The 19,865-nt window shown below is 48.1% G+C and overlaps 1 protein-coding gene across 6 annotated transcripts in view; it reads left to right on the plus strand.

Annotated features, from left to right (window-relative positions):
- Positions 1–2,728: 2,728 nt before the first annotated feature.
- DOCK6 (dedicator of cytokinesis 6) overlaps positions 2,729–19,865 on the plus strand; it is a 62,481-nt gene continuing 45,344 nt past the window's right edge. For 5 of the 6 annotated variants that reach the window (XM_030197004.1, XM_030197006.1, XM_030197007.1 and 2 more), the window contains exons 1-14: positions 2,729–2,850; positions 11,850–11,937; positions 13,199–13,374; positions 13,538–13,606; positions 13,703–13,832; positions 13,914–14,126; positions 14,228–14,313; positions 14,567–14,633; positions 14,897–15,046; positions 15,317–15,397; positions 15,590–15,746; positions 16,186–16,310; positions 16,591–16,684; positions 16,802–16,964. In XM_030197004.1, coding sequence (XP_030052864.1) covers positions 2,801–2,850; positions 11,850–11,937; positions 13,199–13,374; positions 13,538–13,606; positions 13,703–13,832; positions 13,914–14,126; positions 14,228–14,313; positions 14,567–14,633; positions 14,897–15,046; positions 15,317–15,397; positions 15,590–15,746; positions 16,186–16,310; positions 16,591–16,684; positions 16,802–16,964 — 1,649 coding nt within the window. In that variant the 5' untranslated portion in view covers positions 2,729–2,800. The remainder of the gene's footprint in view (positions 2,851–11,849; positions 11,938–13,198; positions 13,375–13,537; positions 13,607–13,702; positions 13,833–13,913; positions 14,127–14,227; positions 14,314–14,566; positions 14,634–14,896; positions 15,047–15,316; positions 15,398–15,589; positions 15,747–16,185; positions 16,311–16,590; positions 16,685–16,801; positions 16,965–19,865) is intronic. The other variant, XM_030197005.1, reaches the window with a different exon arrangement.

A 19,865-nucleotide genomic window follows, 5' to 3' on the forward strand; every position in this document is an offset into this window, starting at 1 on the left:
GATGCAGGATTAAGTGGAGAGAGGGAGGGAGAAAAGATAGAAAGAGAGGAGACGGAAAGATAGAAAGTGAGTGGTGAGAACATGAAGTAATAGAGACACTGGGGGGAAGGTGGAGGGAAGAGAGGGACAGAATGGTGGGGGTAGAGAGAAAGAGTGATTATGGTGAGAGGGAGGGAGGGGGATAGAGAAAAAGAGATGGTTGGGAAGGAGGGGAAAAAGAGAGACTGCGCTGGGATTGTGTTTATGGTGGGGCTGGAGGGAATGATGGAGTCAGGAAAGATGATTTGCAAGGGGAGTGAACACACGCTGCTCTGACTGTTTGCTTCGCCAGGAGATGTGTGATTCTTCACTCAAGTGGCATCATCACTTCAAGGACTCCACTTGACTCTATGAAGGCTTCTTTTAGTTGAAACAGGGCTGTGTTGGGTCTTTTCATTGGGTCAGTCTACCTTTGCCAATAAGCTTTTCAAGGCTCCTACTCAGCTGTTTGCCTTGGTCATTCAGATCATTTCCTCTTGTACCTTTGTTGGTTGTCCTTGAATCCCATTGGGTGTCAACTAGGGGGTTTTATTATAAAAAAGGGCCAGACTGGGTCGGATCAGTGGTCCATCAAACTCAACGTCCTGTCTTCAAGAGCACATGTGCCCAGCTTGGTCCATTCCATGCTGCCATCCCCGAGTCTATTACTGCTAATGCAGCTGCTCCCCAGAAATCATGTCCAGCCCTTTTTTAGAACCCAGTTATGTTATCAACCTCATCCACAAATTGCAGGAGCAAATTCTGCAACTTGAAAAATACTTTCTGAAATGTTCAGAAGGGTAACTGTGCTAATCTGGTGCAGCAAGAAGACGCCTTAAAAACAGACCGATTTATTGTAGGAGCTTTGGAGAAGAGGATTCGAGGATTCGCCCTTTCCTCTCGGAGCACACCACCCGAACACTCGTCCACTCTCTCATTACCTCTCGCCTTGACTACTGCAACCTACTCCTCACTGGCCTCCCACTTAGCCATCTATCCCCCCTTCAATCCATTCAGAACTCTGCTGAACGTCTTATCTTCCGTCAGGACCGATATGCCCATATCACCCCTCTCCTCAAGTCACTTCACTGGCTTCCGATCAGGTACCGCATACAGTTCAAGCTTCTCCTACTTACCTACAAATGCACTCGATCTGCAGCCCCTCATTACCTCTCTACCCTCATCTCCCCTTACGTTCCCACCCGCAACCTCCGCTCACAGGTCAAATCCCTCCTCTCAGTACCCTTCTCCACCACTGCCAACTCCAGGCTCTGCCCTTTCTGCCTCGCCTCACCCTATGCTTAGAATAAACTCCATGAGCACATATGTCAAGACCCCTCCCTGCCCATCTTCAAATCCTTACTCAAAGCCCACCTCTTCGATGTCGCCTTCGGCACATAACCTTTATACCTCCATTGAGGAAATCTAGACTACCCCAACTTGACATTTCGTCCTTTAGATTAAGTAGAGGAGTATGGTAGCTGACGAAGAAGGGCAACCTTCGAAAGCTGATCAAGAAATGTATTAAGTTATGTCCAATAAAAAAGCTATCATCTTATTTTCTTTTCCATGTTTTATTTTGTTTGATTTCTATTGAGTCCTTTAGATTGTAAGCTCCTTTGAGCAGGGACTGTCCTTCTTTGTTAAACTGTACAGCGCTGCGTAACCCTAGTAGCGCTATAGAAATGTTAAGTAGTAGTAGTAGTAGTAACTCATTCGAGCCTCTTTACGCTGACTTTTTCATACCTCTTGAATCTGATTCATGGATGGGGCACTTCCAGATCCAGATGTGCCCTTGACTCAGATTTGTCTCTTGGTGACCTCCGCCCCGCCCCTCGTGGTTTTCTTAGCATGATACAGGAGTGGTTTGTCATTGCCTTCTCCCCAGGCATGGAAGGGTCATGCATTTGATATGTGGGTACAACCAAAGCACTTTACGTTTTTAATATGCAGGTACCATTCTCTGTCCCTCTGTTTTGTACCTGGGGCAATGGAGGGTTCAGTGACTTGCCCAAGGCCACAATGAGCCCAGTTGGTGTAGGATTTGAACCTAGGCTGGGCTCTTCAGCCCACTGGTCTAACCATTTGGTTAGGGGGAGTTACTGGTAGTTAATGGTGTACATAGAGGAGAAATTAAATGGTAGGTTCAGACTCAGAGGAGCTTTATTCGTTTTATAATGAAGAGAGTCACCCAAGACCCTGTGCAGCAGGTGCAGCAGCTTTAACAGTCTAAATGAGCAAAAGACAACACCATACAGAATTCTTTGTTTCTTGAAACAACCATCCCAGAGATGTAACATTAAAAAAATGGGAACCCAGGCCTTTGCTCCGGTCAAGGTTGGAGCCTATTTGTCTCAGGGAAGATTTGGGCTACTTTTGCCCTTGGGGCAGTTGCATATTGTGTGGATACAGACGAGCGGCTGGTTCAGTGCAGCGCTGGGTACAGCGGGGCGGCGCCGGGTGGGCGGGGATTCCCTCAGCCCATGTGGACTGGGGGCGAGCAGGCGCAAGGCTCAAGGGGCAGCGGGTGGGCGGGACGGTGGGTGGTGCATAGAGCGGGTCTGGGCCTCCCTAGCAGGCGAGGAAATGGCAGTGGGCGTGGCATCTAGGCGTGCTGGAATCCCCAGTGGGTGTGTCCGGGGCGGGGCTGGAGGCGTGGTGCTAGGGGAGCAGGAAGTGGCAGGCGGGAGCTGGGGGGTAGACGCGTGGGCGGGAGCTGCAGTAGCATCAACCGGGAGTGCGGCACGGACGGCCGCCGGCAGGCAGGGGGCATCTCCCGGGCATGGCTGCCGTGGGCACCGAGCGCAGGGCCTTCGTGCACAAAATCAACAGGTAGGAGCCGACCCCGCCCCCGTCTGGGAGAGGAAGGTTACCCTCTTACCCCCCCTCCTCAATCCCGGTAGAAATGCACCAGCCATGGGAGGAAGACCACCCCCCCCCCCCGCCTCCCCCAAGTGAACACTCACCCCTCCGAGGGTCCTTTCCCCCCCATCCTGGGACAAATGCACCAGCCAGCAGGAAGATCACCCCCTGCCCCCCCCCAGGAACAATACCCTCCCCCCCCCCCCCCGAAGAAGACCTCCCTCCCCATCCTGGAACAAATGCAGTAGCCAGCCGTTGGTGGACGATCACCCCCGCCCCCCCCCCCCCCAATCTCATCCCATCCCGGGACAAATGCACCAGCCATGGGAAGAAGATCAGTCCCTACCGAAAAGTCCCCTGGTCCGAGGTTGTGCTTGTGCACTTTTAGCATCGGTCTTGTTCCCTTACTGCTGCACATCGCGCGCTGTACTTTCACTTACGCCGAGGTTAATGAAAGTTATGCTTTGGTCTGTTTTATTTTGGTTGGGTGGTTGGGAGGGAGAGGGAAATCGTGCTTCCTGCCTTTGTTTCCCTCCTATCCTTTTCCTCTCTCTGCCAGATTCCTGCTTCCTCCTTGGAGTGTAGATGCTGTTTGCTGGATATAAGCAGCCCCCCCCCCCCAATGGGGTAGGTAGCAGGTGGCAATGAATTATGCAGGACTGGCAAGCAGGGACTCCTGTCTCTCTCGGGGTGTGCCCTCTCCTCCTTCTGGAGCAGCTGCCCAGGTGGAGTCAGCAGGCATAAGCCTTTTCCTTCCTTCCTGGATTTCTCCTGAAACCTTTCATTATGTTGCGTGTTAGGGCTTCAGAGGAAATCCTGCTATTGTGTACTCCCCCCCCCCCCCCCCCTTGCTCATGTCTCCCATCCTGCTTGACACCGACCATGAAAATACTAGTGGCCTGGATTGGGACCAATGGCATTGGTAAACCCAGTGTAGAAGGAGATGGTCTGAGTCAGGCTGTGCCCTCCCCACACCCGTGAAAGGTGGAACCAGACAAGAATATCTAGTTTTTTTTGTTTCCGCATCACATGTGACTGTAGTGCCTGCCTTTCTGAGCTGGAGATAAGGGAACGGGCCCAGTTACCTGTACAGAAAGTGAGAGGGTGCCCCCCGACTGTATCTTTGCAGGAGGGACTCCCTTGTTGCACGGGTGACGTTTTAACTCAAAATATAGCACGAAGGGTGGCAAGTTCTTTGATCAACAGGTGCATAGCTAGGAGAACCTCCAGCTCCTCCACCTGCACAGACACACCCATGCGCCATATCACCTGCACTTCCTTTTCCCTTGAGGAAGACCTGTAAGTGCTGCTGTGGCGTATCCATGAAATTTCACTGGCCGGGGAAGCAGGGCTCAGCTTTTTAAGTGCACATGTGACATTCAGCGTCTGCCAGCCTTGTGATACCTTAGACAGTGATGGTTCAATGTGTGACAGTGTTGTGAGCTCTGAATCCAATTGATCAAATCTCAGTGGAGCCTGTTCGGTGATGTCTCCTCAGTGCTAGTGGTTAATGCAGTGACCTGAGAACCAGGGGAACTGGGTTCAGTTCCCACTTCAGCTCCTTGTGATGCTGGGCAAGTCACTTAACCCTCCGTTGCCCCAGCTGCAAAATAAGTACCTGTATTTACTATATAAACTGCTTTGACTAGCCACAGAAAGGCAGCATATCAAGTCCCTTCCCCTTTGTCGTCAGTAATGTGTGGATGAAGGAAGCACGAGTTATCATACTACAGGCTACAGTTCCGCAATTCCCATTCCCGTGTAGATCTTTAATCCCAACATGCAATCAGTGTAAAACATGGATCGATTTAACCTGTCCTAGAAAGAAAAAAAATGGAATCAGCCAGGCAACCCCTGAGGATCCTTCGGTGCTCTCATTCCTGGAGATCTTTTTTTTTTTTTGGATCACCGTGCCTCCTCTCAGCGTGTGCAGCTCCAGCTGGAAAGGAGATGGTGACAGCATTGATTGAGTTTTGGAAGTTGTCACTCCGTCCTTATGCACGCCCTGTTTTGATGGTGGGAAACCTTAAGTGTGCCTTTGTAATAGGTTTGGAAAACATCATAGTCTCAGCTTGGTAGTCTATTATGGTTTTTCTTGTCTTCATGCTCTTTTTTTTTTAAAGTTCTTCCTCTATTTTAAAGTTGAGGTTCTTTTTTGGTGGTGTGACTTCACGCTTCTGTTTCAGCACCCTTCTTGCTTTACACAGAATACTGCACAGCACAGATAGATCAAGAAGCTCATAACATAGGCAACCAAGACCCCTCGGGCCTAAAGGTTCTCTGATATTACAATAATAAGACAATAATAACACGACACATGGTATTTTCTTAACATGGCACAACTCGGCCGCAGCTTTATTTAGATACAAAACATCTTAACCCTGGGTATACCCAAGCCGATCCAGCCTCTGGCTCATTATCCAACCCAGTCCGCCGTCATTAGCAAGACTGACCAATCGTAAACAGAGCTCCCCGCCGCCCAGCAAGGGAGCTCAACCGTAAGCGCAGCTACCCCAGCTGCCTAGCTTACCCCATCAAGCTTGGGTACCCCGCCAAAGCTGCGACAAGATATATACAGGTACAATTCACACTAAACCGGGGGGGGGGGGGGGGTCGGGTGCAGACTGGTGCCCGGACGCCTGAAGAGGTCGTCCGGGCCCAGGGGTTTTTAAACCCCTTTTTGCTCTTCTCCCTTACCAGCGGGGTGCCCTTGGGCAGCGGGAACATGCCCGCCCCGCCTCACTTGCACCCCGCTGGCACCTGTGCACATGCCCGTCGGGGCACGGCGCCATGTTATATGCAGCTCCGTGCACCCGTGGGGCACTGCGCCTAGCTTTAACATAGGCAACCAAGACCCCTTGGGCCTAAAGGTTCTCTGATATTACAATAATAAGACAATAATAACACGACACACAGTATTTTCTTAACATGGCACAACTCGGCCGCAGCTTTATTTAGATACAAAACATCTTAACCCTGTTCCTCCTGTCATTTTGTGCTGCTCTAAAGCATTGCAAGCAGGTACAATGAGCGCTATAAAGAAATTAGGGGATCTTTTACTAAGGCTTAGTTCGAGTTATCTGCAGCTAAGCTTTAGTAAAAGACCCTCTTAATCTTGATGGGAGATTGAATGACTTGCCCAAAACAGACTCTCTGTGCCTAAAGCTTTGGAATGCCCCTGATCTGCCCGTGCCCCTCCCATGGCCATGACCCAGTTTTGTCTTGAGCAGCGTTAGCGCCAGGTAACCCCAATAATCGATTAACAGTTCATTAACTAATGTGCTCTGTGCAACCTCGGTGGACATGTAGGTGCAGACATTGGGTGCCTCTGTCTAGTATAAACGTTTGGGCTGTCCGGCTGATTCTATAATCCAGCCGCCTGCATTTACACGCGCTTGTATTGGCAAATGTATGACATACCAGTGCCTGGGCGCATCAGTGTCGGCTTTACCCAGGAAAACAAGCAGTCCACAAAGAGCAGAACATGTCTTCTACTGTCGAACAAAGTCTTGAACATACATTGCCCTACGTGGCCACGTTTCGCCTTCCTAGAGGCTGCGTCAGGGGATTATTCAGCTAAATGCTGCCAGTGAAGGCAAATCTCTTTGCAACGTGCTCTCTTTGGTATCTGTTTACCACTGAATTTGTCTGTTTTGGAATTACCACTACTAACTATTAGGTGTTTGTGCCCTCTGAGACCCTAATCCCCCGCCGCAGCCTCTAGGAAGGTGAAACGTGGCCACATGTTTGAGACTGAGTGGAATAAAGTTTGCTCAACACTAGAAGACAAGCGAGTTCTGCTCTTTGTGGACTGCTTAATGTTCTCTGCAGTTCATAGTTTTCTCTCTCTGTTTTATTCCTCTTACCCAGGAAAAAGGCAGCAGGGTGGTTAAGCAGTGCTCTGAAACGTGCACTTAACTTACGTAGCAAGGGGGGGGGGGTTCCTAGTTACGCCCATAACTTACAGAACACTGTCCGCTATGTGTGTCCCAGCTGCATTTTAAAAGTGCCTGTAACCCGCTGTGATTGTACGACGGAAAAGTTAAACGTTTAGACGTTCGCACTATGGCTGGCACTACTGCTGGGTTATGCTGTGATATCATAAGCTCCAACTGTGTGACCTTGGGGTTGTCAAATTGCCCCTTACGTCTAGAGTAGGTGCATAATAGTATCATAGTAGATGACAGCACATAGAGACCTGTACGGTCCATCCAGTCTGCCCCCCGAGTGCTCCTTCCACATTCATTTCCCCCATGTCTGACCAGAATGTGTGTCTAGTTCTGTACCTGTGACTCTGCTGAAAGTGAAACCCGGGCAACACTTAGACGTCGGACAGAGCAGAGTGCTGAACGTCTTGGTGCCTTTTGAAAATGGATTTTTCTTCTTTCTTGGTGTTTTTTTTGCCTTTTCCTTTAGTTCTTTTGTTTTCAGTCTTTACATCCGCTCTCGGTCCTGGGGGTACCCTAGTGCCAGCTGCTGTTTCCAGCATGACTTCATGCCGTGGTGGAGGGTCGCAGGCCAGGCATGGTGATAAATCGCTGGAGGTTCAGGCTGTAGAGGTCTCGGGGAAGGGGGGGGGGGAGGGTTCATAATAGCAGCTGCTCAGTCTGGATTTAGTGTCTGCTTCCAGAAGTCTCCAGAGAGGCAGCTTCCCTTACGTTCTGTATGGTGTATGATTTCTCTTCTCTGCCACCCCCTACCCCAGTCCCCAGAATATATGCAGACAGGGGTTCTGGCTAAACCGCAGGGTCTTCTGAGCATTGAAAGACATCCCACTTAGTCCTTCTCTTCATACCTTTTCACCTGGTTCTCATCAGTTACTGTCTTGACGGGCACAATCCTCAGCACTTTCCCAGACTCCTCCACAGCTCTCTCAACAGTAGTGTTTAAAGCCGCTCTTTGGCCTCTGTGTCAGTACAGGGATGGGAGTAGCTTGCTGTTCAGATGATGTTCATGCACGTTAACGCATCCTTCTTGGCCTGAGTCATTAGCAGATGACTGCAGCTCCCAGGAGAGAGTGGGGTGCAGCTGGCAACATCTCTCCCCATTCTGCTCCTCGCTCCTCTCTAGATCATACTGGGATATGAAGGTTAACTGAAGAGAGATCTCAGGGGGGTGAGATGCAAAGAGTTTGAATACAGCACGAACAGCTGAAGAGAGAGAGACTTCGGGAGTTGACAGCAGCATCCCATGTGGACAGCTGAAGAGAGATCTTGGGGTGGAAATGACTTCACCCTGAGACACCCCAGTATAAGAAGAAGATGCAGAGCTGGACAGGGGACTGTTCTTGCTGGTTTAGAGTGTCAAATTGGAATCCTGGCCTTCTGATCAGATGCTGACAGCCCCAGATAGACTGTTTCAGGCAGTAAATTCCAGAAGAAGGAAAGGCCTGGGATGAAATTGGTGGCCTGCAGCACTGAGCTGGTTATTGGAGACAGCTAGAAAGGGCCCCCTGGAGTCACTGCCACAATGGCTAGAGTATTCCTCTCCCACTGCCCAAAAGGGAACTCGCTGTCCTGTGATCCTCGGCTGCGGAGCGTCTTCTGACACATTTCCGTGACTCCTCATTATTCAGGACACCATTGTAATAACCACAGTCATAGGGGAGGCCTTGTCTCCACAGCTCCACCCATGACCTGCTTTTCTCTCCTATGTACCGTTACAAAATAGCACCCAGATACCCTACTGGCACTTTGCGGGTAAATAAGAGTGCTGCTGGTTTTATAAATTTACCCATACAAGGGATGAGTAAATGCAGGTTCTTAGATCATAGAATTGCTCTTAATCATTTACATTTATTTATAATCTGCCTGTAAAGAAACAAACAAAAAATACATAACCAAAAATTAACAAACAAATCAATCTAAAAAATATACAAATCTTAAATACCAAAACATGTGCTCTGTTTGTTAGAAAAAATGAAAAAAGCCAGTCCTCAAGCAGGGCTACACAACCCAAATGAAGTTCAAAATACGATAACCTGGTGCATACAGCCCAAATGTCATATCAGCATCCAATTTGACTCTTCCACTGGGCCCAGGAAAGGCGCACAGGACCTTTTGCCTGTGAGCACTGCTGCTTCCACCCTTCCCAACACAGACAGCAGCATCTTATTTTCCCTTTCATTGATTTTAATTTAGTGAGTAGAATATGTCAGTTTTTTTGAAATTTAAATCTTCTATCTTTACATTTTGCACAGTACAAGGGGACATGAATGACTGTTGTTTCTGGTGTTGCATTGAATGCATGGTCTGTCATCTCTGAGTTTCGGTTTAACATTTGTCTATGTATCTGTTTTTAGTTTGTGGTTACGTATTCTATACATGGTGAGGGTCTATCTGTGCTCATATGTGGAAAAAAAACAAGTACTCTGTTAGCATCAAATGTGTGTATAGGATTGATGTATACTAATTCTGCTTGTTTACATAGGGACTCATTTTCAAAGCACTTAGACTTACAAAGTTCCATAGGTTACCATGCAACTTTGTAAGTCGTCTTAAGTGCTTTGAAAATACACCCCATAGTAACATAGTAGATAATGGCAGATAAAGACCTTATGGTCTATCCAGTCTCCCTAACAAGACAAACCCATAGCATGCAATACTACATATGTTTAGTTTTCCAGTAGATGTACTGATGTCCTCGTGCCCACTGTAGTGTTTACGGTGCTGCCTTTCCTAGGTAGGCCCTTGTGTGACTCCTGGAAGTTAGTGCTATTATGGTGTGGTAGAATTGCTTTGCAAGTCCTGAGTGACTTTTGTAGGGTTTTGTATTAATTCACAATATGCCTGATTATTTGATTTAGGTCTAGCTCACACCTTTTTCACTAGCAGCACGAGGTGAGTTACATTCAGATACATTAGGTATTTCCTGACCCTGGAGGGCTTACAGAGTTAAGTGTCTTGTCCAAGATCTCAGAGTAGCAGTGGGATTTGAACCTTGGCTTCTCTGATTGTCAGCCCGCTGTTCTAAGCGTGAGATACAGCTAATATAGCTAATATATATTCCAGACATGTTTGATAGCTGAACAATATGGCCAGTAGATCTGAAGTCTGGTGGCTGTTTGGCAACCTACCAAAAACATTGATAGGCAAATCATTTTATGGTCACCAGTAACCACAGGATTTCTGTTACAGTGCTGCTGAGCTTCCCTGTTTGCATAGCCGACAGAAAGATGCTGGGACTAGGGTGCTAGGGCTGATTTGGAACCAAGAATTAGAGTACCTGCTTCTAGCTCCTGAATACTGCAAATATTCTGTTTAATGTGTTCTATTTTGCTCTATAGTTTTGATGTTTTTTGGCAGATAATTCCCTGGAGTGTATTCAGTGTGCATATTACCATCAGTAACATAGGAGGAAGCTGGTGCAATGGTACCAGATCAACACAGTAAAGGGATCTTCTCTGCTATGTTCAGAAGTGCCCTCGTTGTACTTTACTGCTGATAAGTGTTGTCCACCCCACCACTACCACCATCGCTACTGCAAGGATTTTAATTTGCCCAACCCCAGTTCAGAGTCCCTAAACATCTGAGTCATGGATCAGCTATGGCCACAGTTAACCATTCTGTGTTAAGTCTAAATCCAGCCTTTTTACAGGGCAGGACAGGAATGAAATCTGTGCTAGGCTAGCTTGAATGATCAGTGTCAGTTGGTTGTGCATAGAACTAGGCTTTGGGAGGAACACAGCCTGTGCTTCCCATGCCAATTTCTCTCTGCAGGAATTACTGTGCTAAAACTGATCTTTAGATATGTAAAGGAGGGAGGTAGAGTGGAGAATCAGGAACACTTCAGGCAGTCTTGGAGCAGGGATGTGCAAACAGATAAGCGCCACATTTCTATACCATGCCTTGTATTCAGGGGAGCTTTTTGTTTTGCAGGACCCTGGGCTGGGTAGCAGTGGATTGTGTGTGGGTGTTATCTTGTTACACAATAGATGTGCTCTGTCCCTGGCACTGCTTGAGATGGGCTGGTGCTGGTCTCCACTCTGCAGAGGGAAGGTGCCGCCCTCTGCCCAGTTGCTCTTGTATTCCTCCTCTTGCAAAAACTATGCTAACTGGGGCACAGTGGGTGATGGGAGTGTGGTGTGTTGGCATGCATTATGCTTAGACCAACCAGCAAGGTTGGCAGTAAGATTGGGATGGAATTTGGGAGGAGAGGACTCATGCATAATGGCAACTAGTATCTCCTGTACTGCTCCCATTGGGCTTAGTAATGGCGCCGGACAGGGAGGAAAGGAAACCCTGGTGTTCTTCTATCACATCAGCAATGTGACAAACACAAGCCACAAAAGTGTTTTGGGAGCTGGTGCACTGGATCCTTTCACTCTGGTACTGAGGGTTCTAGAGAGACGTCTCAACATTACCTGACCCTCTGGAGGTCGTTTCCCTGCCTGTCGTTTCTTCTGAATCCCAAAGGTGAAAGGGCAGAGGCCTGGGGTGTCAGGCTGGCTGATGCACCTCTCCCTTCCTCTGCCTGTCTTTGAGTACAATGAGTGGGTGGATTGGTCCTGGGGACTGGGGTCTGTGGGGTAATCTCTCTCGTCCAGAGGCGGTAAGGACCTGATCTAAGAGACGTGGCCTGGGACAGCGAAACTCCCCACTGGATAGAGTGGATGGATGGCTGTCCAAGGAGCAGGAGGTGCTTGTGACAGGATGAAGAAGGATATCCTTCCTCTACGTATTACATATAGCCTCCACAGAGAAAACATTTTACAGGAATTAGGAGCATGTCACATCCCTACTAGTCAGTCTGTATCTCTCCATCACCTTAATCAGCAGCTCCTGTGCAAGCGAAGAATCCCGCAGCGCGTAGTCCAACCCCCCTCTTCCCCCCCCCCCCCTCTTCAGGTGAGCCTAGCATAGCTGAATTTGGGAGCTGGAGTGGCTCAGATTGCTATGAATTGGGAGTCTTAAGTCTGTCCCTGAGTCGTCTCCCTGTGACTTCTGATGGCCTCTCTCTCTCTCTGTCAGGACTGTAGCGGCTGAAGTGAGGAAGCAGGTGTCCCGGGAATATGGAGGCTCCCCTCAGCTGTCCAAGAAACGGGGTGGCTGCCAGATGGTGAGTGAGGGCACTGCATTCTGAAATTGTGCTTCGCTGATACTCATTGTAAGGATCCTGAAAACCTCTGGATAGAGTAGTTTTCTATTGATTGACCATATATCAGTGTCAGGGGGGCATGATCTGAAATGATATTTCCCTTAACCAAAGCAATCAAAGACAGAGGAAGGAATCGGTGGTCTTGTGTGAGAGTAAGGTTTGTGTGGTATAATGTCTTTCCGAGATCTCCAAATATCAGACAAACCATTCTCTTGAATGTTTGTGTTTTTTATTGCTTTCAAATTAACAACAAGGAAATGATTCAAACTACCATAACATTTAGGGCAAACGGGAAAATACGGAACCCCTTTGTGCAAATAATACTGAGATTGTGAGCCCATTTGGGTCAGAAAGTATCTGGACAAATATTTGTGTGTGAACTGCTCTTTGCCTACGAATAAATAAATATGATCAATCTTTTTCTTCTTTCTCTTTATACTAAAATTGAGTGTATGTTGTCATTTTTGTCATGAGATGTCTAAAATGTCTCTTGTAATTTTTCCATTTTGAAGGATAAAGTATATGTTTTCTTGTTGGATATTAATTATACCCTTTATGGTTAATGGATATCGACGAATAACGATGATTTATAATGTGGACGCAGTTGATATACACAATATTTATTTTGTCTAGTATTGCTTAAACTGTATAATTCTATAAATATCCAGTCTGTACTAAACATTCTGGTAGTTTTAGTTGTTAATTTGAAAACTCAATAAAAAGATTTTTTAATTAAAGAGAAAAATGAAAACGGGATGTACACGTTACAATTTCAACACTCTTCTTAAGTACGAATAAAGGGTGATAATCGTATAAATTGGACAGTTGACATTTCTAAACAAGGTCAGGTCACCAAACATTCATTTTCTCATCCATATAGAATGACATTTTTCTGTTTCTTAGTCATTTGAAGAATGTCACACAAGGCAAGAATAACCTGGACATAGGCAATACACAGTTAACAGGGGTTAGTCTACAGTGACTAAGATACAGATTTATAAATGTTATACAGTTTTGATATTGACAGCAAGTGATTCAAAATCTTTAATTTCAATTCTTTTTATTGTAAACTGATCAATAATTACAGATTTACACTAAAGGGGGAAATGATCAACGTGACCTACTGTCAAGTCGGGCTATGGGGGTCCCATTTATGCAATGAGACCCTCAGCTGAAAAGCCTGACTTAACAGAAGCCTTCACGTGCGCTGTGGTCTCTGCAGGTGCCGCTCTCGGAAGTGGTGGAGCCCGTGGACTTTGAGGAATACCTGGAGACACACCCGCTGGCTGCTGAACCAGGACCCCTGCGGGAAGTGATGGAGTGTTCTGCTGATGACATTGAGGTGACACATGAGCCACGGGAGAGCCGCACCCTGGAGTCGGGGAACCCCGAGGAAGGGTAGGGAGCTGCTGCTGGTGGACCGGAGCTGAGCTTGGCTGTTTCAGCCGTAGTCGGAGTCACTTGGGTGGGAATTGTAAAAGCGTTGGCTGTCCTTCATGCGAGTCATGCTTCTCTTCTCTGCGGGTGCTCTCTTGTGACTCTCTGTGACTTTCTTCCGTAGGAAACTGGATGCCCGGGTGAGAGATGCTTTGCAGGTTTACACGGATGACTGGGTCATGATACAGAGGAAGTAGGTACAGGAGTGTGGTTCGTGTCTAGCCATGGTGCATATGAAGGGAGACTTTCATCCTGTGTTCTGATGACTGGATGTCTTTTCTTCACTCAGGTATCAGAGATTGAGCACAATGTACAGCCCACACACTGTGGAGAAACAGCGAGATAGGCAGAAGGGACTGTCGTGGCAGCTGTACGAACTGGACAAAGCTGTGGAACACAGGAGTAACCAGGATGAGGTGGTGAGAGTGGGTGGGTGGTGTGGACAGGTAGCACAGTTGGTCATCACTTACTGACACTGGGTACTCTCTCCTCTCTCTCAGGATGAAGCAAAGCGTCGCTCAGTGTCCCTGGACGACACGCCTCGGGGGAGCTGGGCGTCCAGTATTTTTGACCTAAAGAACTCAACGCCAGATTCCTTGCTGCCATCCTTGCTGGAACGCACAGCCATGGAGGAGACGGACTGCAGAAACAAGGAGATGAGGAAAGAGAACCGACACAGAGAGATCATGAGCCTCTTCCCGGCCCCGGACGAGGTGGGACATGGGACATGATGTGGCCTTCTCTCCCTCGGCTACAGCCCAGGCAAGGGCTCTGGCTTTCTCTGTACTCAGTCTGTTCTTACTCTGTGTTGTAGGATGAGGCAGTGGAGCGTTGCTCTGTCCCAGAAATTCCCAAAGAACATTTTGGACAGAGGATCCTGGTGAAATGCATCTCTTTGAAGTAAGTTCCATTTCCTGTGGGGCTTTGGCCAGTATTTCTGCAGTTCTCTGGGGGGGGGTTCTCCTGCACCTCTTGCTTGCAAGTGTGGTTGTGCTGTAGCCTCCTGGTATCAAGTTGGCTTAGCACTAGCCTGAGAACTGTCTGGGCTTATGACGGTGCTAATTCTTTTTTAAAATATACTTTTACAGGCTCCGTCTTTATTTTAGTCTGTTGCTTCCTTGTTCTTTCTCTCTCTTCTCCTCTTTTTCTCCAGGTTTGAGATAGAAATTGAGCCCATCTTTGGCATTCTGGCGCTGTATGATGTGCGGGAAAAGAAAAAGGTGGGTTTCTGGAAGGATCCGGCCCTCCCGGAGCACATCTCCATTTTAATTTTCTTTAAATTTATATCACCTAATGGAAAGCTTTTAAACACACCCAGCCAGCCAGGTTTTCGGGATGTCCTCAATCTGCATAAACGGGCTCCATTGTATGCAAATCATTCTCATGCATATTCATTGTGGGTATGCTGAAAACCTGGGTGTGTCCCAAGCACTAGCTTGAGAAGCCGTGTTTTTAGAGCATTTCAGCTTTCTTCCTGCTGCAGATTTCGGAGAATTTTTACTTTGACCTGAACTCCGAGACTGTGAAGGGGATGCTGCACAGCCACGGGGCACACCCTGCCATCTCCACCCTGGCAAGGTCCGCTATCCTGTCCATCACCTACCCCTCACCTGAGATCTTCCTGGTCATTAAGGTACGTGTGTTTGGGGACATGTACAAATGAGGGTATGTGGTCTCGGAAAATTCTGTGCATTGGTCAGGACTGGGAGAGGGTCTCATACGCATGGTGTGTATTCAGTGCTCCGCTGCAGTGTCCTTCAGCTCTGTAAATCTTGTCTGCGCTCAGGCGTGAGACTCTTCTTCTCCCTAGCGTGAGAAGGCACATGCTCCTGTGGGTGAATGGTGAAGTGGGTATACCTCGTTGTTCGTAGCTTGATGCTGGCTCTTATCTGTCTTTCTTCAGCTGGAAAAGGTGCTGCAGCAGGGGGACACCGGGGAATGCTGTGAGCCTTACATGGTGCTGAAGGAGTCCGAGGCTTCCAAAGTAAGTGATCTGGTACTGAACCTGGTCAGCTTTCCTTTGCAATGGACAGGACTCTTCCTGTTTCAGGACTGAATAATAAGGAGCTGGTTTAGCAGGACACTAAGTTCTGTGTGCTGAGGAGAGAAGGGCAGGTTTTGGGTGAGCACTAACTGCTGCTGTGTGTTTGCCATTCCCCCCCCCCCCCCCCCCCAGAACAAGGAAAAGTTGGAGAAGCTGCGGGGTCAGGCAGAGCAGTTCTGTGCTCGGCTGGGGAAATATCGCATGCCTTTCGCCTGGACGGCCATCCATCTTATGAATATCGTCAGCAGCGCTGGCAGCCTGGAGAAGGGGGACTCCGACTCTGAAAGTGGTAATGCTGGAATGGGAGAGAGGAAGCCCCTGCCATCCCTTTCCTTTTTCCTGTGGTCATGGCTTAGTGTTGTTGTATTCAGCAGTCTGATTGATCCCTTTTTGACGTATCTCTTTGGGATCTTGATTTGTCATTGGCTTCCAAGATGTGATGGATGGTGGTAGCTTTGGTAACGGGGGGGGGGGGGGGGGGGGGGGGGGGTGGGGGGGGGGGTCTACCGCTCTTAGACCAAGAGGCTAAAAATTACAAAATTTTTGTCCATCGTACCTGCTGGAGTGCCTCCATTTCCTGGCGTACACTTCGTACTTCTAACAAAGAAAGCGTTTTGCAGTGTCTCAGGGCGACCTTGGCGTTTCGGCCTGACGTGTGCATACTCATTCTGTGGGATGAGCACAGAACCACCTCTGATGTCTGCTGTCCTGTGTTTTTTTGCTTCTAGAGCGGAAGGGGACATGGAATGAGAGGAAGAGGAAAACTTTGGATCGGATGAGTGTCGGTGACGAAGTTTGCAGCTTCACCAATTTCCGGCCAGCCACACTTACTGTCACTAACTTCTTCAAGCAGGTACTGGTGGCCGTGGCATGGAGCGGGGGAGGCAGGCTACTGTGCTTGGCTATTCTCACAGTTAACAGCACCCCACAGCTCTGCAAGGAAGTTAATGATAATTGATAGGGGACAGGATATATATGGTATGCGCTGGTGTCTCTCCTGAGAGTGGGAATTTGCTTTTTCTTCTGCCTTTCCAAAATCTCCCCCTCCTCCATCTTTTTCTGTGTTTCTCCTTTCCATGTCGCAGCTCTTCCTTGCCTTCTCACCGCAGCAGTAACCCTTTCTTTTCTGGCAGGAAGGGGATCGTTTAAGCGATGACGATCTGTACAAGTTCCTGGCAGACATGCGGCGACCTTCCTCTACCCTGCGGAGGCTGCGGCCAGTAACGGGTAAGGGGGTGAGCCCGTTCTCCACCTTCATGCCCCTCGGGGCCTGTGCTGTGTGCATATGAGAGGCCGCAGTGGTCCCTGTCTCCCGGCTGACCTGACCTTTCGTTTCCTATACAGCACAGCTGAAAATAGATATCTTGCCGGCACCTGAGAGCCCTCAATACTCCCTGTCCCCAGAGATCCTGCACGTGAAGCCCTATCCGGATCCCCGTGTCCGGCCCACCAAGGAGATCCTGGAGTTCCCTGCCCGAGAAGTCTATGTTCCCTACATCAGCTACAGGTAACGTCGAGTGAGAATGCGTGATCTCTCCCGTTAGTCCTTAAAATACTTAGCTCCTTTTGGGGTTAACAGGGCTGTGAATGAGTGATTTCTCTGTGATCATAGGGTGGGCAGGTGGATTAAATAGCCTGTCATTATTTTGCCCCATTTACCATCCTTGTGAAGCTGTCACAAGCAGCCAGGGTGGGAGAAGGTGCAGAAGGCAAGTCGGGTAGGATTAAGAGCCCCTGAACGTATGCAGTGGCACATTGGGGGGTAGGTGTGAAGGTAAAGCAAGTCATATTTGGGTATTCCATCCCCCCTTTAACTTTTTCTTAACAGGATCTTAATGTATTTTGTACAAAATAACGCTGCAGCACTCTGGTCTCTTTCCTAACCATGGACTGTGCAGGTGCCTTCTCCCTACTGTTTCCCCCACAGTGTAATTATCAGGTTTTTTTTTCCTTCTTCAACTGATATGCAAAGTGCTTTGGTTGTGCTACAGAAAGGCAATTATATCGCACGTTTAATAGAAATTAAGGCAAACTGTCCATCCCATATCCAGATTGCAGCACACAGAATGTTCCATGTCTCTTTCATCCTTCGTTGGGCCTTGGGTCTCAACCAACCCTGTGCATAAATGAGATAAGCTGTGGGCTCAGCCTTTGCTTCTCGTGGCATCAAGAGAGCTTGGGACATCCATAGGATCTCTAAGGGAATGATAGGGAGAGTAGATGGCAGGGATGGGCCGACTGGATAGGCCCTATAGTCTTTATCTGCTTACATTTTTCTATGAATCTCTTCTCAGCTGTGCCCAGGAGACGTAGCAGTGTAAAGCAAACTGGCAAAATAAATAACACAGGAGATGTATTACACTTGGGCATCAGCTGTAGACGCAGTGGAGACGGGTCAGGGATGTCATTGTAACGTGCTCTTCAGGGGCCTTCAAGCCTTCCTCTGGCCCTTTAGCCTGGAGGGACTGGCAGGCAGCTGATGGCAAGTAGTTATGTGGGTTTTTTCTTTCACTTGGGCCCATGTTGTTTCAGAGGTGCTGGTTCCCCTGGCTGCCATCTCCATCTGTAACGATAAAAGGCACAAAGGCATCGGTAGTTGGGGGAGGTGCGACATTCCCTATACAGCGGTGGGAGGGGTCACTCGAAATTACATGGAAATAGTTTTAAAACAAATAGGAGGAAATATTTTTTCACTTAAAGAATAGTCAAGCTCTAAAACTCGCTGCTGGAGGATGTGGTAACAGCGGTTAGTATATCTGGGTTTAAAAAAGGTTTGGACAAGTTCCTGGAAGAAAAGCCCTTAGTCTGTTATTGAGATAGACACGGGGAAGCCACTGCTTGCCCTGAGATTGGTAGCATGGAATGGTGCTACTAATTGGGTTTCTGGATTGGCCACAGTTGGAAGTAGGATACTGGGCTAGATGAACCATTGTAATGACCCAGTATGGATGTTCTTACGTTCACCTAAATGAAATGGGATGTCATAGAGCTGCTCAAATCTGTCTTGCTGTCCCATTCGGCTTTTTGGGATACTGAAAATAAATATGTAAATTTTACATTTAGTAGATGTCCAGTGTATGCAAATTTCTCATACATATTTGTGGATCTTCGAAAAACTCGACTTGATGCAGGGGTCACCAGGAAAAATTTAGCAGAATTGCATTCCAGTCCCACTGTATGCAACCTTGTGTGGAGAGCTCAGAGCTGTGAGACCCACAAATGCGGGGTTTATCGCACTGCTGATACCAGTCACGCTGTGTGAGACCCACACGTCTGGGTTTCAGCCACACTGCTGATACCAGTCTTGCAGTTTTGGTACATGGATGCGAGGACATTTTCATTCCTTCCATACAAGGAGCTGAGTGGTAGTTCGGTATGAGACACGTTACGCTTACACAGGAAAAAATAGCAGGAACTTTCTTGACACCTTTCTGGCAAAAGCTGGGTATATGAAAGGGCTAATTGCAAAACGAGCATTTGGAAAGCATTTGTGGTTTTGTAAGAGCCTCCACTTTGCTTATGTCGGGTCCTCACCTGTTGCTATACCTGTTCCAGGTATACTCTCTGCTGCTCTATTCGCTTGTGCTGTTGCTGTACCACTGCCCTCAGGTCCTGGATGGTAATGCTCTGCTGCTCCGCTTTGGTCTGCAAGTGACAGCAGAGGTGATCAGAGTCCATTAAACTATTAGGATTGCTATCAGATGAGGAATAATGAGAAGAGAGACTTTGCTGTAACAGGATGGAATTAATTACTGTTGTACACTGCTAGGGAACAGAGCCGGGACTTGGGGTGGGGAGGGGGGATGGAATGGCTGTCTCAGGCATCAGATGGAGGGGGAGATGTCAGAAGGACATAATTTTCTCCTAATAAAATTTCATAGTTCAGCTCAACTCAGTTTCATACACAGCTATGCAATCATTGCGCAACTATATATGAAATTGGGTTGAGTTGATCCATGAAATGTTATTAGGAGAAGATTGTGTTGTGCATAGTGGACCATTTTTGGGCATGTCCCGCCTCATGGAGGCAAGCTACAGTAGGTCTTCGCGTACTGTGCTGGTGAGGTCGCATGGCAGCTTGTGGAGATCTTGGCTTAAGCCTCCTTGCAGTTAGGCTGCTCCATAGCCTGACTCAGGGCTGAAAGAAAGGGGGAGGAATGGCTTCGGCAGGAAGGAAGGAAAAGGAGCTGCTAATTCTGTGTTGACGTTGTGCTACGCATGCATGGAGTCGGAGTTCTTTCTATGTTCAGCCTTGCCTTCTTATTGACTTCCCATGAATCTGCCGTCCTGGGCCTGGCTTCAAGAAACTGCTAGGGATGGCAAGTGGGAGCTGCTGTACACTGGCCAGGGATTGGATAGGAGCAGAGGCATTAGTTGAGGAGGAGAGATTTAAAGGAGGTTCTGTGGA

Source organism: Microcaecilia unicolor, chromosome 3 (assembly GCF_901765095.1).
Source record: "Microcaecilia unicolor chromosome 3, aMicUni1.1, whole genome shotgun sequence".
NCBI lineage: Eukaryota > Metazoa > Chordata > Amphibia > Gymnophiona > Siphonopidae > Microcaecilia > Microcaecilia unicolor.